General features: G+C 32.7%; 4 protein-coding genes across 4 annotated transcripts; 2 read left to right on the top strand and 2 right to left on the bottom strand.

The window, feature by feature from the left end:
• Positions 1 to 2,862: 2,862 nt before the first annotated feature.
• LOC125825516 (protein ELC-like) lies at positions 2,863 to 4,179 on the top strand. The gene has a single exon (XM_049504845.1). It carries the CDS (start codon positions 2,917 to 2,919, stop codon positions 4,123 to 4,125), a length of 1,209 nt encoding a protein of 402 aa, XP_049360802.1. The 5' UTR covers positions 2,863 to 2,916; the 3' UTR covers positions 4,126 to 4,179.
• Positions 4,180 to 5,856: 1,677 nt separating this feature from the next.
• Positions 5,857 to 6,231, bottom strand: LOC125826813 (agamous-like MADS-box protein AGL29). Its single transcript, XM_049506159.1, has one exon. The coding sequence runs from the start codon at positions 6,229 to 6,231 to the stop codon at positions 5,857 to 5,859; it is 375 nt and encodes a 124-aa protein (XP_049362116.1).
• A 7,284-nt stretch (positions 6,232 to 13,515) lies between these two features.
• Positions 13,516 to 15,794, top strand: LOC125823852 (fructose-bisphosphate aldolase 6, cytosolic-like). The gene is made up of 3 exons (XM_049503226.1): positions 13,516 to 13,695; positions 14,406 to 14,633; positions 14,824 to 15,794. The coding sequence occupies exons 1-3, from the start codon at positions 13,668 to 13,670 to the stop codon at positions 15,642 to 15,644; spliced, it is 1,077 nt and encodes a 358-aa protein (XP_049359183.1). The 5' UTR covers positions 13,516 to 13,667; the 3' UTR covers positions 15,645 to 15,794.
• A 6,667-nt stretch (positions 15,795 to 22,461) lies between these two features.
• LOC125826804 (trihelix transcription factor PTL-like) lies at positions 22,462 to 25,349 on the bottom strand. The gene is made up of 2 exons (XM_049506148.1): positions 24,677 to 25,349; positions 22,462 to 23,554 (listed from the first exon to the last, which is right to left on the bottom strand). The coding sequence occupies exons 1-2, from the start codon at positions 25,162 to 25,164 to the stop codon at positions 22,462 to 22,464; spliced, it is 1,581 nt and encodes a 526-aa protein (XP_049362105.1). The 5' UTR covers positions 25,165 to 25,349.
• Positions 25,350 to 26,550: the final 1,201 nt, after the last annotated feature.

The following is a 26,550-nucleotide window of genomic DNA, read 5'->3' as shown; positions in this document are numbered from 1 at the left end:
CGACCGTAGGTGAAGTAGATGCACTCTTTGTTAAGATTTGTGTCTTTTGTCGAACAAGTTGTGCCCGTCTTCAGAGGGAAACTTATAAAAATTGCTATTTCTCCAATGCTTTCCGCTTTTATCCATCTTCCTCTTATAAAATCAAATTGAAATACTTGAAAATGGTATGGCATTTCAAACTCTCTTCCGTTACCAATCAAGTGAATATATAACAACATATCGTTAGAAGAGGATTGAATGAGGTAATCCTTATAAAAAGCATAATATGATTTCGACAGATCTGGAGATCCGTCAGCCATTGGTGTAGCTGTTATTCTTCCTGAATCATTATCTAGATCCAAACAAGTTAGAATTTTTTGCATCCCGATTATTAATATATAAATTTTTTTCTTGAACACTGTCCAGACCCCAAGACGTGAATATCCGATAATTGATTGGACATCTTGTTTATGAAATTCTTCATTATAACCTGGTTTGCAGAAGTAAAAAGCAAGAAAATTCTCATCGTCATCCTCATCGTCCTCATTGTTTTCATCCTCATTAATAGAGTCTGCATCCCCATCCTCATCAGAGTTGTCATTCTCATGCTCATCAGAGCCCTCATCCCCATCAGAGTTCTCATCCCCATCCTCATGATCAGAGTTCTCATGCTCATCCTCATTAGTGTCATCATCATCCAGAGAAGTCTCAATTTGGAAGATAACTTGACATTCGGGATCATGAGGTGGTGCAGACAAGAGGCAGTTTAATATGTCGCACTTAGCAGGAAGTGGTGGGAGCTGAATTTTTTCGTTTGAAATAAGATTCCAAAGGTAACAATCATTAGAATTAATGCTTTGTAACACCAGCCACTCATCCGCATAAGCAGATAATGTTTTTTCTTTAAGTTCAGGTATACTTTTCATATAATATCGATTCTCCGATACACTGAAAAAAGTTTGTTTCTGCATAACATCACCATGACAAATAAGAAGCCAAGGGTGTTGGGCAGAATAAGGAGGTTGAGCATTGTTGTTTTCTTCCAACTCCATCTCTGAAAAAACGAAAAAAATGATGTTTGGTTTTGCAAGCTTTTGAGTACGTGTGTGGTTAAAAGAATCAATTTTATATTAAATAATGATTAATGAGGCCAAATACTATCAGGAAAAGGAGATTTGTTTTCCTTTAGTAAATATAATTGGGATTTCCATAATTAAAAACATTGCCAATAATACTTCTTTTCAAAAATATATTTTTTTACTTAGCAGTTGGCACTGTTCCAAAAATATATTATTATTTTTTTCTTGTTACTTTTGAGCTCAAATTAATACGTTAAAGAAAAGGAATTGACAAGTAATTGGCAACTTCTGTTTGAAATTAAGGGGAAAAGCTAACAGTTACTCATGTTTTCTTTTTCAATCCTAAATTTAAATCAAGCAGGTGTAGAGACGTTAATAAATTATTTGTAATCTCACTTTTATATTTCTTTCATTGTCACTTATTACAATAGGCATAATACATAAACGTGACCCTTAACTTGGCATCAACTGATAATTATGACCTTTAACTTTGGATGTGCACAAATAGGCACTTAAACTTGTATAAAATTGAGCAATTGGACACATTCGTCCTACATGGCACCTACATGAAATTTTGTGTCCTACGTGACATCCTATGTGTATTATGCCATGTAGGACAAATGTGTCTACTTGTTCAATTTTATACAAGTTTAAGTGCCTATTTGTGCACACTCAAAGTTGGAGGGCATAGTTGTCCGTTGAAGTCAAGTTAAGGGTCATGTTTATGTATTATGTCATTACAATATTTTGTAAAAATAACCCAAAAATAAGTGAAACTCATGTATGATTGGGTCATTTTAATTGGGTTTTACGTGGGCTAACAATTCAACTTAACAGCCCAAGTATATGAGTTGCATTTTCTAGGTATGAATTACACCGGATAGCCACTTTGGGCACCTCTATTTAAGTTCTATCCGTTTTAAAATCTAACGAGTCGTTAGATAGTTGATCAGAATTATGCAAATATTAGTAATTTATGGATTAGCTATAAGGAAATTCATATAGTAATATTTTATGGCAGGAATTAGTTGTGCATAAATGATACATAGATTTTCTTATACATGTAATATTAGTTATGTTCTTCAAGACAAACTAACTTCCATAACTAACTATCAAACATGATATTACTTAGTCATATATATGTAATGTCTGCATAACTAACCTCCAAAACAACTACTAAACGACCCCTAAATTTAAAGTTTAGTGAGTGTTGGAAAACTTCAGACCTCACCTGCTTCTTCTTTATCATAACATGATGAATGTAAATTCAGCTCGAACAAATTGAGACGGTGTCTTCTTAGTGAAATGTAAATAGCAAAATATGATATTAACTCTACTCTAAGCACTTTTAAACATGTTATTACTAATGTTTTATATGAAATTATTAAATCTTCTATGTACAAAGTTCATATAAAGCGATTAATAATGCAAAGTTTAAATATTTATGCCTACTTTAGACTTTCAAATATGAAGTTAAATCTGTTTGTTATAACTCCAGACATAACGATATAAAGTTAACTTTTGACCTAAATAACTTTAGACCTTATTTAAAACATCAAACCCCTAAAATCAACTTCAATCTCGTAAGTCTAAAAAGGATTGAAAAAGAAAAACTTCGTTTTTTAAATGTTTTTTGAGACGATTTGAATGAGCATGGACAAGTTCGAGATTCACTATTCCTCTCAATTACATACAAGGGTTTTGTTAAGATAAAAATAAAACCTAACAATAGCATAAAGTCAAAGGTAGCTTACAAAAAAAGTCAGCTCTGAGCTAAAAAATATTCCCCGTCGTTCTCCTTTTTCTTTCCGATCGCCGGAGTTTACCAAATCCGACGCCGTTTTCTCCTCCGATCACAATGGCACCACCACCTCCGGAGGCGGCGGTTCACTCTCCTTCATCTCCCCAATACACTCAACAATTCTTAAGCAACGTTCTCTCCCAACGAGGTCCTTCTTCTCTCCCTTACTCCGAAGACGTCAAATGGCTGATCCGTCAACACCTCGTTTCGTTAATCGACATGTGTCCTTCTCTTCAACCCAGAACCGCTACTTTCACTTACAACGACGGCAGGACTGTGAATCTCCTTCAGGCGAACGGCACCGTTCCGATGGTCTATCTAGATGCAACCTACAATATTCCGGTCATTATTTGGTTACTGGAATCTTACCCTCGTCAATCACCGTTGGTATTCGTGAACCCCACGCGTCATATGGTCGTCAAAGACTCGCATCCATTTGTGAACTCTTCTGGTATTGTTTCGATCCCTTATTTGACAAATTGGGTATACCCAAGTTCGAATCTTGTTGAATTAGTTCGTAATTTGAGTAATTTTTTTAGCCGTGATCCCCCTTTGTACACCAAACGGAACCCGAACCCGAATCCGCATCCTCCTCCGGGTACTAGTTTTTCGAATAGTGGGTCGACTCGACCCGCGATACCACCTCGGGTGTATCCACCATCACCTTATGGGAGTGGGAGTGGTGGGGTAGTGGGGAGGAAAATGGATGATCGGTCGGAGGTGGATAAGAAGAATGCAATAGATGAGCTTATGGTGAAACTGCATAGTGATATTGAAGGGTTGGGGAAGGCGAGGGAGGCGGATATGGAAGGGTTGTTTAATGCACAAGGAGTGTTGAGGCGTCGAGAGGAGGAGTTGAGGAAAGGGGTTAAGGAAATGCTGGATGAAAAGGAGGGATTAGAGCAGCAATTACAGATGGTTTTGATGAATACTGATGTGTTGGAAGGGTGGGTTAGAGATAACGAAACGAAAGTGAAGAAAATAGGGAATGTGGATGTGGACGAGGCGTTTGAGCTTTGTGATAGACTTTCAAAACAGATGTCGGATTGTAATGCCTCGGATTTGGCTATGGAGGATGTGATTTATTCGATGGATAAAGCTATACAGGATGGGGCAATTCCTTTTGATCAGTACTTGAGGAATGTAAGGTTGTTGTCGCGTGAACAATTCATTCATCGTGCCACGGCTTCAAAGGTTAAGGCTGCTCAGATGCAGGCTCAAGTTTCTCATATGGCTTCTAGGCTGTCTCAATATGCTTTGTCATAGATGTTGAATTTTACTTGGATTATGTGTGCACTATGGACAGAAGAGGTTAGTTTTTTTTCCGAGGTAGGTTACTTGTGAATAATATGTCAATGCTTTATTTCTGCACAAAGAAATTTTGGCATAAGTTTTGTATTTTCTTCAATGATTGTATCAGTTAGATAGCAAAACTATAGTGTGATTTAAGAGATTTTCCTTGATAATTGGTATCCCCGATATTTTAATTTCTTTTCGAGTCTTTGCAAGTCTAATTGGCATTGGGACCAATGATTAGCTTATGTCATTATATTCAAAGAAATGAATTGTAACAAGTACTAAATTTATACTTCTGTCTAAGATGGTTTTTGCCATGGATATTTGTACCAATGAGTCCTTTTGTAAGTTATCATATCTTTGTATACTACATAACTTATTGTACTATCCATGCTTCATTTGCTCACCACTTATAAATTTATCATCAGAAGATCCAAAACTGACCCATGACCGAGTTTTGAACCGCGCCCTAACTGGCTCTCGGGGATTTCTCGGTTACCAAAAGTAAAAAAAAGCTCCAAAACGCATCCTTCTTACTAAAGCTGTTTGGAGGTATGTTCATTCGTTGTCACATTGGCATGAAACTTCAGTAAGTGAAGCTTAATTGCTTGATTTGATAAAAAAAAAGTGAACTTGAAGGTTTATAGAGGGGATAGCTTTATAATTGGTCCATTCGGAAGATACAGTTATTGTGAACACAATCTTTTCCTAATTCACTTGCATTTTCCCATACTAGTTTGTCTAGTTATGATTCAAAGGCATTTCAGTTGAGGAGTTCTGTAAGCCAGTTTTCTCTCTGAATTGACAAAAACTATTTGGGACTACAACTTTTTGAATGTATTAGAGCTTGAAGTCACATAAGATGCCATTTATGTGAATAATTTCTATTAGTTGAATTAGATATACATCTTTGGAATTTTACCGAATCTGCTACACATTTGTGCCATAAAGTTCAGCTAGAGTGGGAAATACTAAGCAACTCCTTATAGAATTGTGTTCTTGTGATATTTATTCCACAGTATGAACTAGACATATACATTTTAAAGTGAGAGTGAAGAGAAAATCATTAATTCACATTGACTTTGTTCAAGTATCAAGGGACAAAAATGTATGTTAAGTAGTTTATTTCTAGTCATTCATCTGAAGAAAATACTTGAGACTGTTGCTTGACCTAAACTATACTTTCTGCCTTATTATCCAATTTTAGGGGAGGGTGGGTGGGTTACTCCTAGTGTTGTCAAAGGTGTGCTTAAGCCCTAAATCGAGGTGCAAAACATGTTGAGTGTTTCGCCTCGCTTAGTGTGCACTTTAATATCATCATCAAGGCTCTAAGACGTAACTTTCCTTGCCAGTGAGCCTTATCTTATTTTTTTTTATGAAGATAGATTTGTATAGCTAGCATCAAGAAGATGCAAAGTTACAAAAGATATGTTAGCTCTTACAACAACAGACCTTAAAGCATAGGGAGCTAATCAAAAACAAAAGAGGGCTATTAAGCCAGGCTCAGATAAATGGAGGATTGAAAACTAACAACAATTGACTTACTAACAAATACAAGACTTGACCATGTTAAAAGACTCGATAGTCGATAACTGGTAAGTTTCTTCCAACACAACTCCAAATACCACCTCCATGACAATTATTAATTAAGAACTCTCCTCCTCTTCTGGTTTGGGGATACATTTACCTTTTCTTTCCTTTTTATCTTTGTCCAACCACAACTTGATTGCCATGAACTGCTCCAACATAAGTTTGACTGACAGTATATTTTGAGTGAGGGCTCTCTTTTTCGTTCTCTTCCAATGCTTGCACTTCTTTACAAAGATCTTCAAATGCCTCAAAAACATTTGATTTGCCTACAGCAGCATGATCATGATGGAGATCGTCTAGTTTCAATTCAAGAAATTTATCTATTATTTTTTCTATACTTGTGGAGCCACAAGAAAATGTTTTTCCACTTGGTGAAAAGAGTAAAACACCAACATCTGCTCTGGTCAGAGTTGCTTTCTTCAACAAGCCTTTTTTCCTTTTCGAGAAAGTAACAATGCGTGCTTCCTTAGACTCAAACAATTTCATATCAATCTTTTGCCTACCCTTCCTGGTCCTCTTATCCCTTGCAAAAAAACAAAATAATCAAAGAAGAAAATAAGATGTTTTGGCTGAATAAACCTGAGCAATTTTGAGAAGGAATGCTTGTGTAATTTATAGTAGGTGCTCAAGTCTATTTGTCACATGTATTGTCATGTTTATTTAATGTTTCCATATTATGAGTCTATTTGTCACGTGTATTGTCATGTTTATTTATTGTTTTCACATTACGGGTTTATTTGCAATGTGTATTGTCACGTTTATTTAGTGTTCTAATAATATGTGAATCTATGATGCGATTACAATGAATCCAACAAAAATTGCCTTCTTATTTTTTCCACTACAATTGCTAAGTAATAATGTTGGATTGTATCTAAAGATAAACGAAAATTAAATTGTTACTGGTATTTAATGCTTTCATGTTATGAGTCTATTTATCACATGTATTTTCATGTTTATTGATTGTTTTCACACTATGAGTCTATTTTGTGACGTGTATTGTCACATACTCATGTTTATTTGGTGTTTTCTTATTATGTGAATCTATTACGGGATTACCAGGAATCTCAACAGTGGTGGTTAAACCAAAACTCTGTTGAAATCCCGTCAAAACATCTTCTATTCCTTTCTATCCAAACACGCTGGAAAATACAGCTAGGGATCATTTTCGAGATGTTCTTTATGGCTTTGCTGATTCTCCAAGAATTCGAGCTTTCAACTCCTTCCTTTATAGTCAAATGTAGTGTCCAAGAGAGGTCAAAAACTGCTATTTCACTTTATCACCAAAAAAATTTCCAATTTCTTTCATGCTTATTCCTATTTGTCTTGGACTACCCATACATATTTGTATATGTTCTTCATTTGTGTGTTTCTTCATTGAAGTTCACAGTATATTCGCTCTTAAAGCCAGGTGGACCTTAGAGATTTTTTTGCACTTTCCTAGTTTGATAACACTGGTTCTCCCATGGTGATAGTGGTTTATTTGGTTAGTTTGATTTATAATACATCAATGGGAAAGGAAGAAAATACTGATGTCTGATAGTTAATTAGCAAAAAAAAGAACCATCACATTAAGGTTCAAAGTTGTTTAATATTGTGAATCTGAAACCTTAAAATTTCTTTTTGTTACCTTTTTCTGATTAAGGAATTTTAAATTCCTGAAAGTTGTGGAGGTTGTATACAATTATATTATTAGTAGGATGGTGCAGAATATTTTGGAACCTTATTTAATAAGGTATATTTGGGATGACTTGAAATGAAAAGAACTCATATAAATTAGGGGGAAGGAAGAATATGATAACCTGCAGAGATTTTGTTACTTAACAAAAGGTAAAGCATCAAACACTCTTGTTAGGTCCTTCAATTAAAAGGGATTGTTGAGTCTTTTTTTTAAAGAAAGGGACTCAAGTTTTAAATCATAGATAAAAAGGGATCTTTTTTGAACTAGTGGTTAATAAGGTTTGACCTCATTTAAGACCTCAAAATTTTGAAAGAAATCCGCAAGTGTTGTTTTTCTTGATACTGTGGTGTCTAGGTCATTTTCCGTGCACCTCGACTATTTTCACAGTACATAGATTCTGATAACTTTGTCCAAAGCTCGGACAAATTGAAAGAAATCACCTAGTGTTTTTGCCTTTGCTGGGATTAGTACCTTAGACCTCATTGATCCCCCCTAGACCCAAACAAATAAATAAAGAAATCCCAAGCGTTTTGTGAACATCTGCAAGTTGTTTCCCCTCATTTCAAAATATAAACAGTCTCTTCTTCCTTTCATAGTGTTCAACACAACTAAATACAAAAGGAGAGAATTAGATGGAAATTTGAATTAAGTTGGATTTGAGAATGGGTAGTGGTTCTTTATTTATCCTTGAGTGGGTTAGTCCTGAATTGGTTGGGTTGGTGGTCTCCTAACGTGGACTTGGGCAATTTCTTTTCTTAAGATAACTTTTGGAGTTGAGTGTATCGGAGTCTAGTTCGTCCTGTTTTTATATTGTCATGCTTCAGTTGGCGGTCTGGGCGTGCCGGAGGTATTAGAGTGTGTTAGAGTCCCACATTGGTGTGAAAATGAGCTAATAGTCTCCTTATATGAACTTTGACAATCCTCCCCCATTGAGCTACTTTTTAGGGTTGAGTTGACACTAGGATTATGAATAGTCCCTATTTGAGGATCCATGTTATATTCCCACGCTCTAGTTGGCGGTCTGGGCGTGCGGGGGTATTTGAGCGGGGTAGAGTCCCACTTTGGTTGGGTAATGATTTGAGATTTTCTTATATGTACTTGGACTATTCTTTCCAATTTTCAATTGTAGATAAGATAGTTTTTGGAAATAAACACGTCCTGAAGTCTCAGTAAAGAAAATTTACTCGGATTTGATTAATCTTGCAGTTAAAAAGGAATAACTGACTCTGGAGATTCACAAAGGAGACATGTCTTGGAATTGATGTCAGTGAGTTTCTGACTGTGAGGTGGAGTGGGACAGTTGGAATCACGCTCGGGTTCTTCAAAAATACCAACTGATGTGTATCGAAGCTATGTATCTTTTAGAGGATCCTCCACGGGTGGCAACATTTTTGGAGGGTTTGAGCAAAGACTGCTTGGGTGCTGCTATCGTTTGATAATGATCATGCTTTCCCTAAGTAAACTCTTTTCAGTTGAATTGAGCAAAAACTTTTGAATTATTTGATTCACTTGTTTCGAAAACATTTCCAATCAAGAGTCGAAAATTACAAAGTATTTAATGTTTGAAGTTGATATAGAACATTTCTGGAGACGAAAAAAGGTCGATAGAGGATTGCTTGCAACAAGCGATGAAAGAGAACTCTTAACCAATAATATACCTTTCTCAGTGTATTGGTTAAGATCAACGTGTAGTAGTAGTATCGATTCTTATCAGTTTAATGTTTGATACGTGAATTACTGACTCACACGATACCTATCTATCGAGGCCCTTGGCATTTGAATATTGCCTTGGAGATATCATCCCAATTACAAATTAATGCCAACTTGAAGGATTAATTAACAAAACCTATGCTTTCACGTGTTGAGATCAACGTTTGGGACACTTAAACAAGATCTTAAGTTCTCTCTATCAAAAACGTAATTTATTTTCAACGGCTTGAACTCGAGACCTCTAAGATTAATAGAGGCAAAACCAAAGTTTTAGGACCTGAAGTTGTAGTTGTGGGTTTTTTCGAAACCTATGTTTTTGTGGCGTAGCATAATATATGTGTGAATACTCGCTAAAACTTACAATAAATACTAAAGTAGATATGGATCCATAAATTTAAAAGTCTAATGAATTTAGTACTAAAAACTTTAAATGTCGAACCTATAGTCAAATGTGTGAATACGTCTTTGTCCGCCGCTCTTTGTAGTATTTTCTTTGTTTGCCACCAGTTTTGGGGTCTCGATTAATTTGTCAACTATAACCTAGTAAATGTGAAAATGCTCGAACAGAGACATCTAATTAAAGGTGAAGAGGTCCATTCCATATTCTCAACAATGGAAGACGAATCCAAAATAATTAAAATTATAAACTTTATAGTAAATATTATTAATCATATTAGTGAATGTTGTCCCTTAAAACTTATGAAGTGTTAATTAGGAAGACGTGTAGGTGTTGTCACTATTCATGCTTGTTTGTTCATTTTAAATAAAATATTAAAACTCACTTATCAATCATCAATTGGACTTATCATAAAGTATTATTATTATTTGGTGTATCTTCTGACTTTGTTACTAACTTCAATTATTATTATTTTCAAAAATAAATTAAAGTGAGTAGTAGCTCCATATGTAGAAACATGGAGAATGACAAAGCATTAAGTTTCAAGATCCAACATGCTCTGTGTGCCTTTTCATTATTATAAATAAATTTAAGAAAAAGAGTCAATTTTTGGCCTTTATTATAATAATAAGAATAGTATAGTTTATTCTTTTTTTTAAAAATAAAATTAAAAACACAAATAGCAAATAATGAATGGTTATTAAAAAGATAATAATCTCCTATAATGACTTATTAATTGAAGTCAAAATGATTGGATATCGTTTAAAATCTAACTTAAGAAGATAAGCAATCATGGTTTATATTCATATATATATATATTTCCACTTATTTTCATTTTACGAGCTCTTTCGAGTCGAAAGTTTATAGGAAATAACCTTTCTATACCAAGTACCACAAAAGTATAATTTGCGTATATATTAATCTCTTCAGATACTATTTACGAAATTACATGGAATATGCTATTTTGAAATGGAATCTTCTTTTTTTTTCTTTGTACTTTGGTCCCCTCCTCTAACGGTCTTTTCCTTTTTGTTTTGTTTTAAAATTTATTTATTTATTCATATATTTGTCTTGGTTGGTGAGAACTAAGGCATGCAGGACTTTTATTCTTGCCCTTTAAAGTCTGTTAATTAATAAATATTTTTTTTTCTTAATTGAATATGTTATTGCATAAAGAAAATTAAAGGTTTAGTATTATTGTTTCACTTTATTCTTGTTGGTGCACATCATGTCATCATCTTGATTTAGACTTGTTAACTTTATACCTAATTCACAAAGATGAGCTATGTAATTTAAAATTTAAAACATTAGATACATTTCCTCTTTTTTTTCTAATGATAATTTAGTTTTTTTTAATGCTAAGCATGATTGTATGATTAATGATGCTAATGAAAAAGTATACAAAATAGAGTTATTAATATATATGACTATTAACTAGTTGGTTAATTTAGTTGAAGTGGAAAAATATTAATGGAGTGTTTTATGACATAATGATACATGTCAAAGTGAAAGATAAGTTCGAGAAAATAATTATAATATCAACTATATTACTATGTTTAGGAATTTTGAATGCGAAAATCTTATTATATATATACAAGATGAGTGTTGCAAAATTTCGAATATTAAAATGGATGTATGGCCATATAATATAGAATATTGAAACTGATCATAGTCACTAGAAGGTTCAAGTACCATATCTATTGAGGATGAATGAAATGAGTGAGGATCAGTCGTGATGGTCAGGTCAGGGGTGACTCAACGTAATTGGGGGCTTAAAGCGAAATTTCAATTGAGACCTAACAAATTTCATACATATTTATTTTAAAATTTATTTTTCTAACTATTTAGATGCAAATTATTACTTAATTTTTTTTATAGATGAATTTTTTGAGTACTTCTTCTTATTTAAAATTATTAGTTTTATGTAAGATTTTATCAATTTAATGTGGAAAAATATTATTCTAATGAAGCAATCATTATATGAATTGTTAATACAATTCTATAAGTAATAAGTTGACAAACTTTAAGCAAAAATGAGTTTTAAAAAATAAATAGTGTGAATGTTAGCAAAGAAATGTAATATATATATATATACTTTTTATTATAAATAATTATTATTTTTAATAAAAAATAAACACATAATTTGTTCTTGATAAATATTTGAGGCCTTCCAAAATTGGGGGCCTAAGGCATATGCCTTAATTTTTACAAGGCAGAGCCGCCCATGGGTCAAGTCATATCTTGGGTTGATCTACAAATTTATTGATATGTATATGTAAAATTATGGTGAATGTGTTAAAAGAGGACAAAATTGACCTAAAATCACATGAAAGGAGGGTGTGTTTAATTTTCTGATTTTTGATTGGTCAAAATATTGTGAAAAACATTTTCTCCTGAAAACAAGTTTGTTAAAATAAGAAAGAAAGTAAAACAAATCCATTAATAACACTCCTAGTCATTGTATCTCCTCCGCGCACTTAATTTCCATTCCTTGACCATTCCACCTTCAAACTTTTACTCACCATACCATTTCATCTCATAGTATTTTGTTAAAATTACATAGACATAATTATTTTTAGAATAAATTTTTTTTATTACTTATCATTTATCAAATATTAGAAAAAAAGATTTTTAAAAAAATCTTTTTATTTATTTCCTATGAGATGAGTGAAGATTTTGACACTAGACCATAAAGTTAAGAGAAAACAAGGGACCTAAGCACTTGGTTTCTACTTACCATTAAATCCTCTTTTTCTTCTTTTACTACAAAACTCAAAAAGTAGACTAATTATATGGCAAAATTTGCTCTTCTCCTCACATGATTTTTGTGGGCTTTTAAGTTGTTGTTTTCACTCAAAAATACCACCCATTTGTCTCCTACCCATTGTTTTGATTTCCTTCCCCCCCTCTTAATTGTTTAAATAGTTGGAAAAAATAAAATAAAATTCTATAAAATACTATCCCTTAATTTTGTCATTAATTACTCACTTTACCTTATCTTGACGGAGCAGTAAGTATTCCTTTATCGTTAATCAAGAGGTCTTGAGTTCGAGTCTTCCTGAATACAAAATTGTCTTTGTTAAGGAGCGCTTTACCCCATTGTGAAACTTTCTAGTGTGATTTCAAATTTAGTCGGGCTCCAATATGGATACTAGACATCAAGTGGGAAACCATTTTTTTTAATGACATAATGGATGAGAATTATAAGATGAAGAAATTATAAGTTAAAGAATCAAACTCTCAACTAAAAAATATCATCTAAATTGAAAATTCAAATAACTAATCAACTTTATGAAATTTTTTCTTCAAAATTTGAGTTGAAAATAGTTAATACAATTACTTTTAATCAGTATTCAATCAAAATATTTTTTAATTCTAGTATCTAAATAAATTTTGCTAACTAGCTTTAAGGGTTGTCAAGTATTTCATTTTTACTTATTAAGTTGGTATCAAAACACAATGCAGATAAATGTATTTATAGGTAATAAGTGTCCCTTAATCCTTAATCCTTAATCAAAAGAAATAGACTCGATATCTTTAAAAATAAAGTCGATTTTAATTGAAAATATTTCACCTCTGAAGCTTTTGCAGTGCATATTTGAATCGATCCATTTCTAAATCATCTATCGAACGATGAATGAAGAATGAAATTAAAATGTACGAAGATAAACATATTTATCAAGTAATAAATGTTCCTTTATCCTTAATATGAAGAAACGATCTCGAGGCTTTGGAAATAGAGTCGACTTTAATAGAAAACATTTCACTCTAAAATGAAGCTTTCTCGGTACATATCTAATACAATCCATCCCAAAAACGTATTCGGTGTAACATGATCGAACACCGAATGAATAATCGGAAAAAAAATGTCCAATCCATCCCAAAAACATATTCGGTGTAACGTGATCGAACACCAAATGAATAATCGAAAAAAAAAATGTGCGAGGGCAAAATGGTCAAATGACAAAAACCGCTTGTTGCGTGCACAAGGGGTCGATAACACCGATGATATTGCAGCCCCCCACCAACTCCTTATATGCCGTATTATAAAAGCCTAACTTTCTCTCCCAATTTTCTCATTCTCTCTATAAACTTCTCTCACTTTCTTCAAATCTACTTTTTTTAAGCTTATTAATCATGTCTTGCTACAAGGGAAAGTATGCTGGTAAGTACTCTTTACTTGCTCAAATCTTGATTTTTTGATCCAAGATTTGATTTTTTTGATAGATCTTGTTGTTTTGTCATCTGGGGTTGTGTTGTTTTTGGATCTTGGTTGTTGGGTATTTTTTATTTTTTGTTTTGATGTAAAGACTACAACTTTCTTGAAGAAAAAAAGTTTTGATCTTTGTGTTTGTAGGATACCTTTCATGGTCCCACTAGTAGATCTTTATGTTTGTTTTTATCTTTGTGATTGTTATTTGCTTCATTTGTTGCTTAATTATTAATCATATATAGTTTTGAGTTTTTTTTTTTATAATCTCTGTTGCATGTTTAATCTGGATCTGATTTATCTTGTTCTAATCAGTTGTAGCATGTTAATTCCTGCTGTAGTTCAATTTTTTTCTGTAACTTGCCCAGATTTGATTTGTTTATAGTTTTTGAATCTAATAGTTGGTTAAAGTTGATATCTTTTTAACAAATGGTACTAATTGCCCTTGAAAATTATGATTAGGATCTGATTGCCTACAGTGTTCTTGATTAGTATGGCTATATGATTAAATCTGTTAATTTGGGTGCTTTTGGTTTATGTTTTAGTCTATGTTGCTATAAGCTTGATAGATTTAGATCCATAAAAATAGTGTATTTTTGGAGAATCCGACTAAAAATGAGTGATTAGTGATTGTTAAGAGGTAATAAATGGTTGATTATCTGCAGATGAGCTTATCAAGAATGCTGCATATATTGGCACCCCTGGAAAGGGTATCCTTGCTGCTGATGAATCCACTGGAACAATTGGAAAGCGTCTCTCGAGCATCAATGTCGAGAATGTAGAATCAAACAGGAGGGCTCTCCGTGAGCTTCTCTTTTGCACCCCTGGTTGTCTTCAGTATCTTAGCGGTGTTATCTTGTTCGAGGAAACACTCTACCAGAAGACTGCTGCTGGTATGTTTAGAAGAATTGATTTGTTACCACTGATAAAGCGTTTTATTTGATTGTTGAATTTAGTGTAAATTCGAGCTCGTTTATGTTTACGACTGAGGCATAGTAGTGCTCGATCCTAATTTGTTTAGGACTGAGGTGTAGGATTAGTAGTAGTAGTAGCATTACATTGATGATCTGATATTGGTGGCAGGCAAGCCTTTTGTTGAAGTCATGAAGGAAGCTGGAGTCCTTCCCGGTATTAAGGTTGACAAGGGTACCGTTGAGCTCCCCGGGACCGATGGTGAGACCACCACCCAAGGTCTTGATGGTCTTGCAGAACGATGCCAAAAGTACTACGAGGCTGGTGCTAGGTTCGCCAAATGGCGTGCCGTGTTGAAGATTGGTGCCAATGAGCCATCTCAGCTCGCCATCAATGATAACGCCAATGGCCTTGCCAGATACGCCATTATTTGCCAGCAGAATGGTCTTGTACCCATTGTTGAGCCCGAGATCCTTGTTGATGGAGCCCATGACATTCAGAAGTGTGCTGATGTTACCGAGCGTGTTCTTGCTGCTTGCTACAAGGCTCTCAATGACCACCATGTCCTCCTTGAAGGTACCTTGTTGAAGCCTAACATGGTCACTCCAGGTTCTGAATCCCCCAAGGTTGCACCAGAAGTGATTGCTGAGTACACCGTCCGTGCTTTGCAGCGCACAATGCCACCTGCTGTTCCCGCTGTGGTGTTCTTGTCTGGTGGACAGAGTGAAGAGGAGGCCACCGTCAACCTCAACGCCATGAACAAGCTCCAGACCAAGAAGCCATGGTCACTTTCCTTCTCCTTCGGACGTGCTCTTCAGCAGAGTACCCTCAAGGCATGGTGCGGAAAAGAAGAGAATGTGCAGAAAGCACAAGCTGCATTCCTTACCAGGTGCAAGGCCAACTCCGATGCTACACTCGGAAAGTATGCCGGAGCTTCCAACTTAAGCGAGGGCGCTTCCGAGAGCCTCCATGTCAAGGACTACAAGTACTAGATCAAAGTTTTTAGTTTTCATGTTATTTCTTGATTTATGTTTTGAAAATGAGATGACAATATGGTTTTACAAAAATGTCTTTATCTGTGGACATAATGTGTAAGGCTTTTTTTTTTATTTTTCGTTTAATAAAAAACTTTTGAGTAACAATATTGGCTTTGTTCACATCTTCATGTAACAGTTTTTGGGATTGGGTTTATTAAAATATTATCTTTTGGTTTAAAACTTACTAATTGTGTGTGGTTCAATGATTCTTGATGCATTGCCTTTCTTTCTAGTTTCTACTTTATTGTTTCGAATGTTTCATGTCGGTTTGTGAAGGTGGTCTCGTTATCCATACTTTCATTTTGTTCCTCCTTTAATATACCTAGATGTATAGAGTATTGACCTACCGATCTCTGTTGGATCGACTCGATTGACCTTATACCATAGGGACAAAAGGGAGATGGTTGTGAGAGCGGTGTAGATAAAAGTTGTGAAGGTGGCCTCGTTATTCATAATTAGATGAATGGAGGTTGTGAAGGTGGTTTAGTTTTTCGTACCTTAGATGAATGGAGGACTGACCGACCTTATTCTAATATAGGGATAGAAGTTGTGAAGGTGGCCTCGTTATTCATACTTGATTCAATGAAGGACCAACCTCGATAGCGTTAGACGGATTTTGGAGTGCCTATCACTCTCTTTGGTTAAAACTAATTCTTGGTTTAAAAATGACATTAAGGGGAAAATGATTCTTATAAATAAATAAATAAATTCCAACGGTTAGTTTTTTGGTATAGGAATATGTGAATTGGTCCCAATTTTTTTTGGTACGTGAAATGTAGTTTTCTACATGTGGGGTTGTTTGCTATCTAATCTATTTTCTTAATTGTGGTCCCTTATTTGTTTGTTTACATTGACTGTTTTTTTTCAACTTATCTATCATGTGATACTTTGTGGGGTTAGGTGTAAAGTTTAAATCCCTTTTCTAAGTAATGTTTTTTTTTTCTTTTGGGTTGGTGTTCTTGGTTTGTCAATTGTCATAGCTCAATTCAAGATCGCGGAAATTATGAGTTTTCAGGTTTAAACTTTAACGAGACAAGGAATTATGAGGGTTAGTTGAATTTTAAATTAAGAAAAATCAGCATTTGTTAATACAGACATAAAAGGTCAAGTTCATGAATCTGAGTTTCATGATCTCGAAATGTCAAAATAATCACATTAGTCGTAACAAACATAATGAGTATTGATTACCAAATCGTTTATAAACCCACCAAATTTCAAAATAAACAAATCCCGTCAATCAATATTCAACATTCATAGTAAAGTGCAACGTAGGTTTGCCTATAGAAGAACTTGAACATGTTCCCATTAGATTAAAACCTCAATCCCAAAGAAGATATATAGTAAATAAGGATTGGTACGGAGAAGAGATCGACCCTCTTCTTCTTCTTAATTGTTGAGAGTTTGATTGGGCTGCTATTTATACAAGGCCCATATGTAGTAAATTCATTTGTTTAAATGGGCTGGGATGCTAGAATGGGCTTGGTGTGGCCGATCCTTCTCTCTTTTTTGGGGGGTAAATTTATACTACTAGATAGAGTTTAGCGACTTTTATGAAGAATAAAAACACTGGTTATTTGGAAGTGTTTAAATTAACTAACTATATCTCACTCTGTTGTCTTGTTCATGCCCTCACCCTCCCTATTGCTATCCTTCTACACTCATGTTCGAGCAATAAAGTTTACTCATTCATATCGATTCATTATACTAGAGTCCTAACATTCTTTAACATAAAAGGTGGTCGGACATTCGTCAAGCCAATATGTGTGTGAAACTTTTTTTTTTCCTGTTAATACCTATTTTTGGAAATAAAAATAAAAATTATTTTCCTATTATGTTGGTATTTCTCAATGCTATTCCTTAACAAAGGCCCAAAAGCCTTTTCAAGAGGAAGAATGAGTAAAGCCCAAAGCCATGTGAAGTTCTAATTTACAATAACTTCAGCAATATATATTGTTCAGTCATTAGTTTATCAACATGTTCGAAATATACATAGTATTTACACTTATATTGTATGTATAGAAATATATAATTAGTATAACTTATATACTATCTATACACTTTATATATTTTTTGCAAATTAGATGATCGAATGATTTAAGACCCGCAATATCTATAGAGAAATTGAGTTTTTAATTACTTAATCTGTTTCAAATTTGTTGTTTCACTAATTTATAATCAAATGTGTCTATTTTCAGAGCTAAAGTTTGAAAAAATATTTTTTTGTAACTAAAACATATATGATTAAAAAAGAAGATTGATGACCTAGGTGATCAAGATCTTCCCTTATATTTTAACTGAGCTTTGTGTCCTTTCAATATTTCTATTCATCTTATCTTGTCTGAGGCATCATAATAGACTAATTATTCTATATTTACATAATATTCACTATAACCTAAAGATTAAGAGAGTAAAACGTTTCTCTTCCATAGATTCGAGTAAGAGATTAATTCTCATAATAGAGTCTTCATTACAGTAGAGCATCCTATCAAAATTTTCGGCTGGCATGACATCTTATAAACGAAAAGAATGGATGCCACACTTTATTCTCTCAATCATTTTTTGTTTTCTTTCGGCCTTCCGAAACTCTTACACGAGATTCAAAAGTACAAATAAAATACTTTAGTTACAACTTTTCTTATATCAAGATTCAAGACAATGATAAAACATATTTAAGTGTATTATTAATAAAATTATTTTGCGAGCGAAATTCAATTTCCTTAGAATAATCTTAACTTTTAATCATAATATATACTTTCTCCAACTAATACTTATCAATAACATTAATCTTTCTTACTCTAAATCCCATCAAAGCATTTTTTGATTTGCTAGTATAACTAATATTAATATTTAATGTATATAAATGAAAATTATTAACTTCCATTGTACCAACCATGCTGCGTAATATAAGTTCTGAAGAGTTGGTAAGTTTTTTTGTTTTTTTATAGAGAACATGATCTTAGCGCTCCAGATAACCATCAAGCTCATTCTATTGAAAAGTGAAATAATACTCAATTACATACTAATTTTCTACTATACATCATGGTATTAGCTTTATTCATGTAATTTCTTATCTTTTGATATTTAACCAAATGACGTTGATATTATTGATCTTTTTCTATAATAATTGTCATATTTTCTTTATTATTGTATTCATTCGTTCCTAACTATTGAACTTAAACTGAGAATCTATCTATCTTAACGAATTAAAAATAAAATTTACGTACACTCTATTTCTCTCGATATTTTGCTTGTGAAATTACATTGATACGTTGTAGTTGTTGGAAGGGTTGGTCAACTAATTATTAAGTTGTCATTTGATAATTTCTGAAAATTACCTAAAAAGCTTTTATGTCATAAAACGTCATCAACCTGTGTTACTTGTTGTTGAACGGTACATTTATTGAAGCATATATAATATGCTAATAATATTAATATTTATTTTTCCAACAATCTCTGAAAAGTCATATAATAAAGTCTGAAAAAATTGTATTTACCATTCATAGTTATAAAGAGAACATACTTTAAGCAAAATACATGATCAGATTTTCTAAATTAGGTTATTTGAAGTGAAAACTAGACAAGTACATAGCTTTGTGATCTCAGTTACTAGTCATATCAAATTGCCTCATCATACATCACAAGATTTTTTTTTAAAAAAAATTAAGAATTTTTTTCTTTTATCAAAAAATCTGAAAAAAAAAGGTTACAATAGAATAGTAAGTTATTTTTCATTTTTAATTAAAATTTTAGGTGTGTATCTAATGTATGACATTATCTTTGTTAGAGAGTTTTCTTTAACCTCAATAAAAGACTTTTTAGAGTGAATCAAATTTAATCAAATCGTTATAATTTGAGTTCCAAGAGTTTTATCATGACTTTTATATTACTGTACTTCTTTTTCTTGTTTGTTTTGATATGTTTTACTTAAATTGATTGTTTATCGAAAGTAACATCTATATCTACATAAGCTAGAGATAAAAATCACTGAGTATATTGATGTTGAAATGGAAAACCAAAAAACAAAATAAAATAAAATTGAGTACGTAGATTATCTAGCTAAGAGATTATTTAGGCAGCCTTGGGAGTATGAATACATTATCTAAGAAGTCTCGAGTATAAAGTCGTCTTTATCAAAAAACTCAATAAAAAACTTTATGAGATTTTCCCTCATGAATTGTAGTTTAATTAGAATTTAATTAAATATCGAATACGAAATAGGAAAAAAAAGTAGAGAATGAGTAAATTATCTAAGTTTTGGAAATAACAAAAATGGAGAGGACTGAAAGATAATGACACAATACATGAAACAGGAAATATTTAGAAAATACTTCTGAAAAAATAAATATATCACCTTTGCTATTTCAAGTGTTTCATTACTCTTAACATTATAATAGAACACATAACATACCATAGTGTAAAATAATTTTTCACTATCAGACAATAACGAAAAATTAAAATTATCACTAAAGGGATTCAAAATAAAAAGAAATAAACACATCAAACAAGTAAATTCAACGTTTATTATATATACATAAATATAATAAATATCATGTCATTTATCTAGTGAGTTTAACTTTTATTTATTGACGATTGTAAGAATTTTTTTCCCCTATTAGATCACCTATAAATAAGCATATTTAACATCCATAATAAATTTAATTCACAACTTAAAATATAGGCGGATTTAAAATTTAAAGTTTAAGGATTTTGACAATTGATCTCTCAGAATTTGTCACTACACCCACAAACTATTAGGTCTTTTTAAAAAAAAAATCTAGACTCGAAATTGATAATCTAATCAAGTTCATGCAAGCGGAGTTTAAATGATTCGCTTCGAATTGGACATAAAAACAAGAAATAAATTACAAAAGCTAGAACTTCAAATGAAGTAACATAACTAATCTTCCTCCTACATAACAATTTTTTCTTCCCTTTGGTTGATCCAAATATATAACAATTGGCTCTGGGATTTAGCATATTGATAGAAAAAAATAAAAATCAAGTCTTATTTATTCCCAATTTATGGTTTTTGGCCAGTGGTTGCAGCTATATAATCAAGACAAGTTCAGAGAACTTATTAATTAAAAATGCACGAAAGTCTCAATTTTTCTGCATATTTTGAGAATTAAACTTTTAATGATTCTTGTTATTGCATATATTATTGCATTATTTGAGAGATAAAATCTTAGATATGTTTATAATATATAGTGCTAATTTAACATCATATATACATTGTGCTAAAGTTACTAGTATAAAGAGTGTAATAGACCTAAGAAGTTGTTGGGGTGGGGGTGGGGGTTGGTGGAGGGTTATCATAAAAAGTGTGTAAATCCTAAGATGCAATTTTGAGGGGGGAAAAAGCTTATTTTAAGATAAAGATGCTTAACTTAACCTTATAATATCACGTTTTATTAATTAGTGGCAGACAAGATAAGAAAGTATGACAAACCCACTGAGTTAAACAGTAGTTCACATTATGAATGTGGATGAATAGTTTGCCAAAATTTTCATTTTACTAATGAAATATTGTCATTCAACAGTGATGATTTCAATTTACTTAAAAGAAATTAAGGTCCTTCATGTTTAAGATATAATTTGGAATTATTCCTACACATAGTGTTTAAGGCTGTGATATACTTCAAGAACCACAATGTAACATTTAATTTGTAGGATGGTGTCCATATTCTATGTATCTACATTATTATTAATCTCTAAAATTCTCAAGTACAAAATTTATAATAGATTACTCACATAGTGCTTATTTGAGGAATATAAAATGTTATAAAACTAATTTAATATTTTTATTCATAGAGCTGTTATTTTACTATTCGCGTCAATTAGTGTTAGACAAAACAAGAAAAGTACAGTAAAATCACTTGAGTGGAATATAATCACATCATCTTTATCATGAATGAAAAGTTAATTAAAGAATATCTTTTTAATTGCTAAAATAGTTTTTTTTTTTTTTTTTGACAAAAAACGAAATCATTTGCTACAATATCCTAAAATGTGTTTTAAATATTTGATGTGAAATCTTAGTTGAAAACAGCCCAAATTCACATGGTTTTATGAGACAAACTTAACCCTTTTTTAATGCACATCGAAAATCATGTCTTTCGAATTTAATATTATATCGACTTTTAAATATTAAAAACGATCATAATTGAAAAGAAAGATTATGTGTGGCCCAACCAAGAGCTAATGGTTCATACTGGTTTTGACATATCTCCCTAATTATAAAAAGCAAAGCGTTATTCTGAAAAAGGCTTACTTAGGACATGCTCGATATGACGAAAAATATTTTATATCAAACATTTTTCAAATAAAAACTTTGTTACCATCCAACACTCTAACTATTTCCCATCTCTGACACCCTATCGAATAATGGATCAATAATCCATTGGCGATTACTCAACTTCTAAAATTTCAAATTCCACAAATGAAACACCTCCGAATTAAGAAAGGATAAACATTGTATTGCAAAAATAATCAAACACCAAGAAAATTAGCAAATTGAAGAGAACAAGTACCACATTAATTACTTAATTTGAATACAAAGTATAAATAGAACATCTCATAAAAATAGTAAAATTAGGTAGCCAAATTGATCAACTTCCTAGCTAGGACAAGTTAACTTCAAATCAATAATATGTTCCACAAAAACAGTTAGCAACCCAAGACAAATAACTTCATGTCAATCAATCTTTATTTTTTTTTTAAGTAAAAAAAAAAAAAAAAAACTTACAAATTGTCTTGTTGTGACGACACATCTTCAATTATTTCCACCACCACCATCACCACCTTTGCTTAATTTGAATTCATAATTTTCCCATAAGTTTTGATGATGATCTCCCATTAAGTACCTAAAACATGATGATCCATCAGCTTCATAATATTGATTGTTGATTTGTACATTACTATTGTAACATAACAAACTTGTTGAATTTTGTTCTTTTCTTTTCTTGTTGCACTTCATTAGGTAACTATTGATGCTACCCCATCTTTTCTTGCACATTGTAGCACTTTTTTCATATCCCAAAATTGCCATTTTTGCACTAATCTCTTCCCATAATACATGATCATGATCATGATCATCTATTGATGATGAAATTCCCAATTGTTGAAATCTTGATTCCATGCTAGTCCTAAGTTGTATTAACCTAGTTATTTCACCATCAGGCCAGTGTTGGTCAACCATTTCTTCATCAAGATTACTCTTTAAATCTTTACCACTTAGCTTGTTCACAGCCTCCATCAAAGCAGCATCACGTGTTTCTATCCATGCCCTCTCATTAGCCCAAAATTTATGTTCCCTTTCCATACGAATCGTTTCTTGATTCCTCCATTCTTCTTCTCTCAATATCCTTTCTTGTTCTTTATGTTCAATCATTTTCATCATTTTCTCCAACCATTCTTCTTGTTTCTCCATCAACTTCCTCATTTGTCCATCAATGAAATCTTTTATCTTCGCCTTTAAACTCCTCTTCCCCCTCCTCTTCTTCTTCTTCTCTTGATCACTATCATCTGAGGAAGTCGTATTGAATTCACATGAATTAGATAGACTCATGCTATCGGATATCTTAGGAGCTTGATGGACGTGGTCATGATAATTATGAGGATCTTGATTCATGTTGTTATTAACGGAATTATAAGGAAAATGACTTCCCTGATGAAGAACTTCCGTTGAAATATTATTGCTTGTTTCACCATATAAAGCTTCAAGTTGTCGAAAAAATCGATAGTGTTTTCCATCTTGTCTTCCAGCTTTACCCTCTTTAGTTTTCTTGTAGTACTTGTACAAGTTCTCAAATTTCTCTCTACATTTCTTTCCAGTCCTTTGGTATCCATGTTCCTCAGACATAATCCTATAATAATTAGTTAATGTGAAATTTCTTAGTAGTAAAAAGATGTAGATTAAAGAAAGCTAAGGTTGATCAAAAGTTTAAATGGAGCGACATGATCTAATTAGTAAGATATATAGGGATTTTAAGACGAAAGAAAATAAAATCTTATATCAAAATGACTTCTGACATCAAAGAATAAGGAATGGCTTAATCTATAAACTACAATTACAACTTATTTGGAATTGAGTCATTGTAACAAAATCATGTTAAGGGGATCCTTAATTTAATTCTGAAACTATTTCTCGGAAGAAAATAAGTTTAATTTTTTGAAAATTCTCATCTCGAATTGTATATAGTGCACAAATTTACGATTACTTTGGAAGGAAGGTAATAACAATAATTCAACAAATTATGGACCGACAGAAAGATTTTTTCATATTTCATGACATAACCCTAATTTTGAATCCCCAAATGATTCAATGTGTCACGTGATGATATATTGATATTTCCTAGAGATAGAGACTATACAAAACCCCTATTTGGAATATATATAGTTAATTACAAATTTTTATTTTTTATCTTTGCTAAAAAAACAAGCAAAAAGGAATTTTGATCTAGGTAAAAAGAAGTAAAAAAAAGGGTATGTGATGTATTAATAAAGATGAGAAAAACTCCTAATTCTCTAACTGTACTTCAATGTAGTGTCATTTTCTAACACAAAATTGGCAACTTATTCACTGTGTGAGTTTTTGCTTAAAAGTGCTGTTTTTTCTCCAGAAAACTGATTGTTTCCTTTTTCTTTTCAACAGTGTACACAAAATTATGTATAGATTTTCCAAAAATCTATGTTGCTCCGACTCTTCAAAAATATTGTCGCACCACCCGTGTTGGATCGTCCAGAAAATGTACTATTTCTGGAGGATCCAACATGTAACTGTTGATATATGTTTTTGAAGAGTAGGAACAACATAGCCCAAAATTCTCCTCATCAAAAGAAAAAAAAAGGGTAATAACTCAAAAATAACAATTTTTTGGAAATTATTTTACAATAACAAGTGAATAAAAAACACACACAATAATAATAATAATAATAATAATAATAAGAATATTAGGTTTTGTGTGTATATTTTTATTTTATGGTACCTTGAAACTTCATCCCATAAGGGTCCTTTTTGATTAGCTTCTTTGAACTTTGAATCCAATCTTGATCTGATTTCAAGTAGTGTAAGTGTCTCTTGTCTCGGCCACCGTCCGCTTCCGTCTCCACCACCACCACCACCAGTCTCCATCTGATCCATTCCACTAAATCCGGCACTCGTAGTAGCAGTTCCTGTAGCTGTAGCTGTAGCAGCTACAGCTACAGGAGTACTCAAGTCCGTAAGGAACTCATGTTGGTGGTGGTGGTGATGTGGAGTAGTAAGCCCGTGACCAGATGAAGACGAAGGAACTTGGGCCAGTCCCATCACCATCTCATACTGGTGATGGCCCGGCCCGAGATTCCTGTGTTGTTGTTGTTGCTGGTGAGAAGTAGCAGGTAACAACTCTGGTGGTACTTGTTGGATCGAACCGAAAATCGAACGCCCACCGTTCATGTATTGTCTTAGATCTGCCATTCCATATTGATCTTCCATTTCAACAAATCAAATCTTATGAGTCGTCACTCATTTGAAATCCAGTAATTTTGGTTCAAACTCTATATATATTCAGAAATTTCGAGGGGGGAGCGGAGGAGTTAGATTTGAATCGTGTTCTTTAGAGAAAAAAGCTTTGCATTTGAGTATGAAAAAGGAGTAGTACTGGAAAAAATGGACCCATTTTTTTTAGAAACTTTTTTCTTTATAAAAATATTGGAGTAATATTATAAAAAGATTATAAAGATATTTTGTTTGATATACAGGAAAAAATAGTGTAAGGTGAAGGGTGTTTTTGGGACAAATTTGATCAAAGTGAAGAAAGGACAAATAAGAGTGGAAAGGTCACGAGAATACAAAATCACTACTATAGTTTAAATTTTTATTTTTTTTTATAATCGCGGTGTTTGAGTCAGTTTGCGCGTATCTTGATTAGTTTTACGATATACTTTTTTTCGGGGGTGGCGCTCCCAACAAGATTTTCTCCATACCCAGGGCTTGAATATGAGACCTCTGGTTAAGGGTGAAACACTCTCACTAGTGCACCACAACCCATGTTGGTGTTTTACGATATACTTATCTCTCCTATATGCAAGAAGCAGGGGCGGAGCTATGACATGGTGAGGGTGGTCAGATGAACAACCTTCGTCGAAATTTTTTTACGAGTATATATACTAAATATCGAGTGATTTGGATATATACTAATTGTTGAACAACCTTGACACAATAAAGGTTGACAGCCCAACAGTTAAGGCAATGCAAAGATGCCTCATCATTTCGGGTTCAAACCCAAGTGTTGGCGTTTTCTTTAATTTTTTTCATTATTCCGTTTGTTCTCTTAGAAAAAGGCAAAATTCAGCCTGGGCTCGATCCCAGGCTTGAACATTTTGTTTATTTAATATTTGAAGTCAATCTTATAATTTGACTAGCAAGGTTTATTTTTTTACTTGTCCTAAAATATGAACACCCTTGACGAAAATCCTGGCTTCGCCACTAGCAAGAAGTAATGGATAACTCTGTCTGTTAAGATTACACAATTGAGAAAAAATCACCTAATATTTTATCTTTGTTAAAATTTGAATGGAAGTAATTTATGAGAGTGGGATTAGTAATTTGAAAGAATAACAATATGTATATACTATGGGTACATATATAAGATATTTTTTATTTTTCACCCAGTATTCAATGTCTGTTTTTGAACTTCGATTAATACAAATTCACAAGGCTCGTTAAAGGGGCAACTATCGGTGGCGAATGCATATATAAGGTTTTCTTTTTTTGGTTTCTCATCCAATATCTGGACCATTTCGGTTGGCCCACTAATATAAATTCGTTCCACATTTGCTCCATAACAAACTTTTCTTCATTGTCAAGCTTAAACCCAAA

Source organism: Solanum verrucosum, unplaced genomic scaffold, assembly GCF_900185275.1.
Source record: "Solanum verrucosum unplaced genomic scaffold, falcon-dt-bn FXZP01000125.1, whole genome shotgun sequence".
Taxonomy (NCBI): domain Eukaryota; kingdom Viridiplantae; phylum Streptophyta; class Magnoliopsida; order Solanales; family Solanaceae; genus Solanum; species Solanum verrucosum.
The sequence above is the reverse complement of the archived record's forward strand: the minus strand, read 5'-3'. Positions and strand labels throughout refer to the sequence as shown.

Bases quoted from the DNA above. Each gene is read 5' to 3' on its own strand.
- LOC125825516 (XM_049504845.1), top strand. From the start codon at position 2,917: ATGGCACCACCACCTCCGGAGGCGGCGGTTCACTCTCCTTCATCTCCC.
- LOC125826813 (XM_049506159.1), bottom strand. From the start codon at position 6,231: ATGAAATTGTTTGAGTCTAAGGAAGCACGCATTGTTACTTTCTCGAAA.
- LOC125823852 (XM_049503226.1), top strand. From the start codon at position 13,668: ATGTCTTGCTACAAGGGAAAGTATGCTG. The intron at 13,696-14,405 runs GTAAGTACTCTT...GATTATCTGCAG, and splicing joins CTACAAGGGAAAGTATGCTG to ATGAGCTTATCAAGAATGCT. The intron at 14,634-14,823 runs GTATGTTTAGAA...TATTGGTGGCAG, and splicing joins CTACCAGAAGACTGCTGCTG to GCAAGCCTTTTGTTGAAGTC.
- LOC125826804 (XM_049506148.1), bottom strand. From the start codon at position 25,164: ATGGAAGATCAATATGGAATGGCAGATCTAAGACAATACATGAACGGT. The intron at 23,555-24,676 runs GTACCATAAAAT...TAATTATTATAG, and splicing joins TTATGGGATGAAGTTTCAAG to GATTATGTCTGAGGAACATG.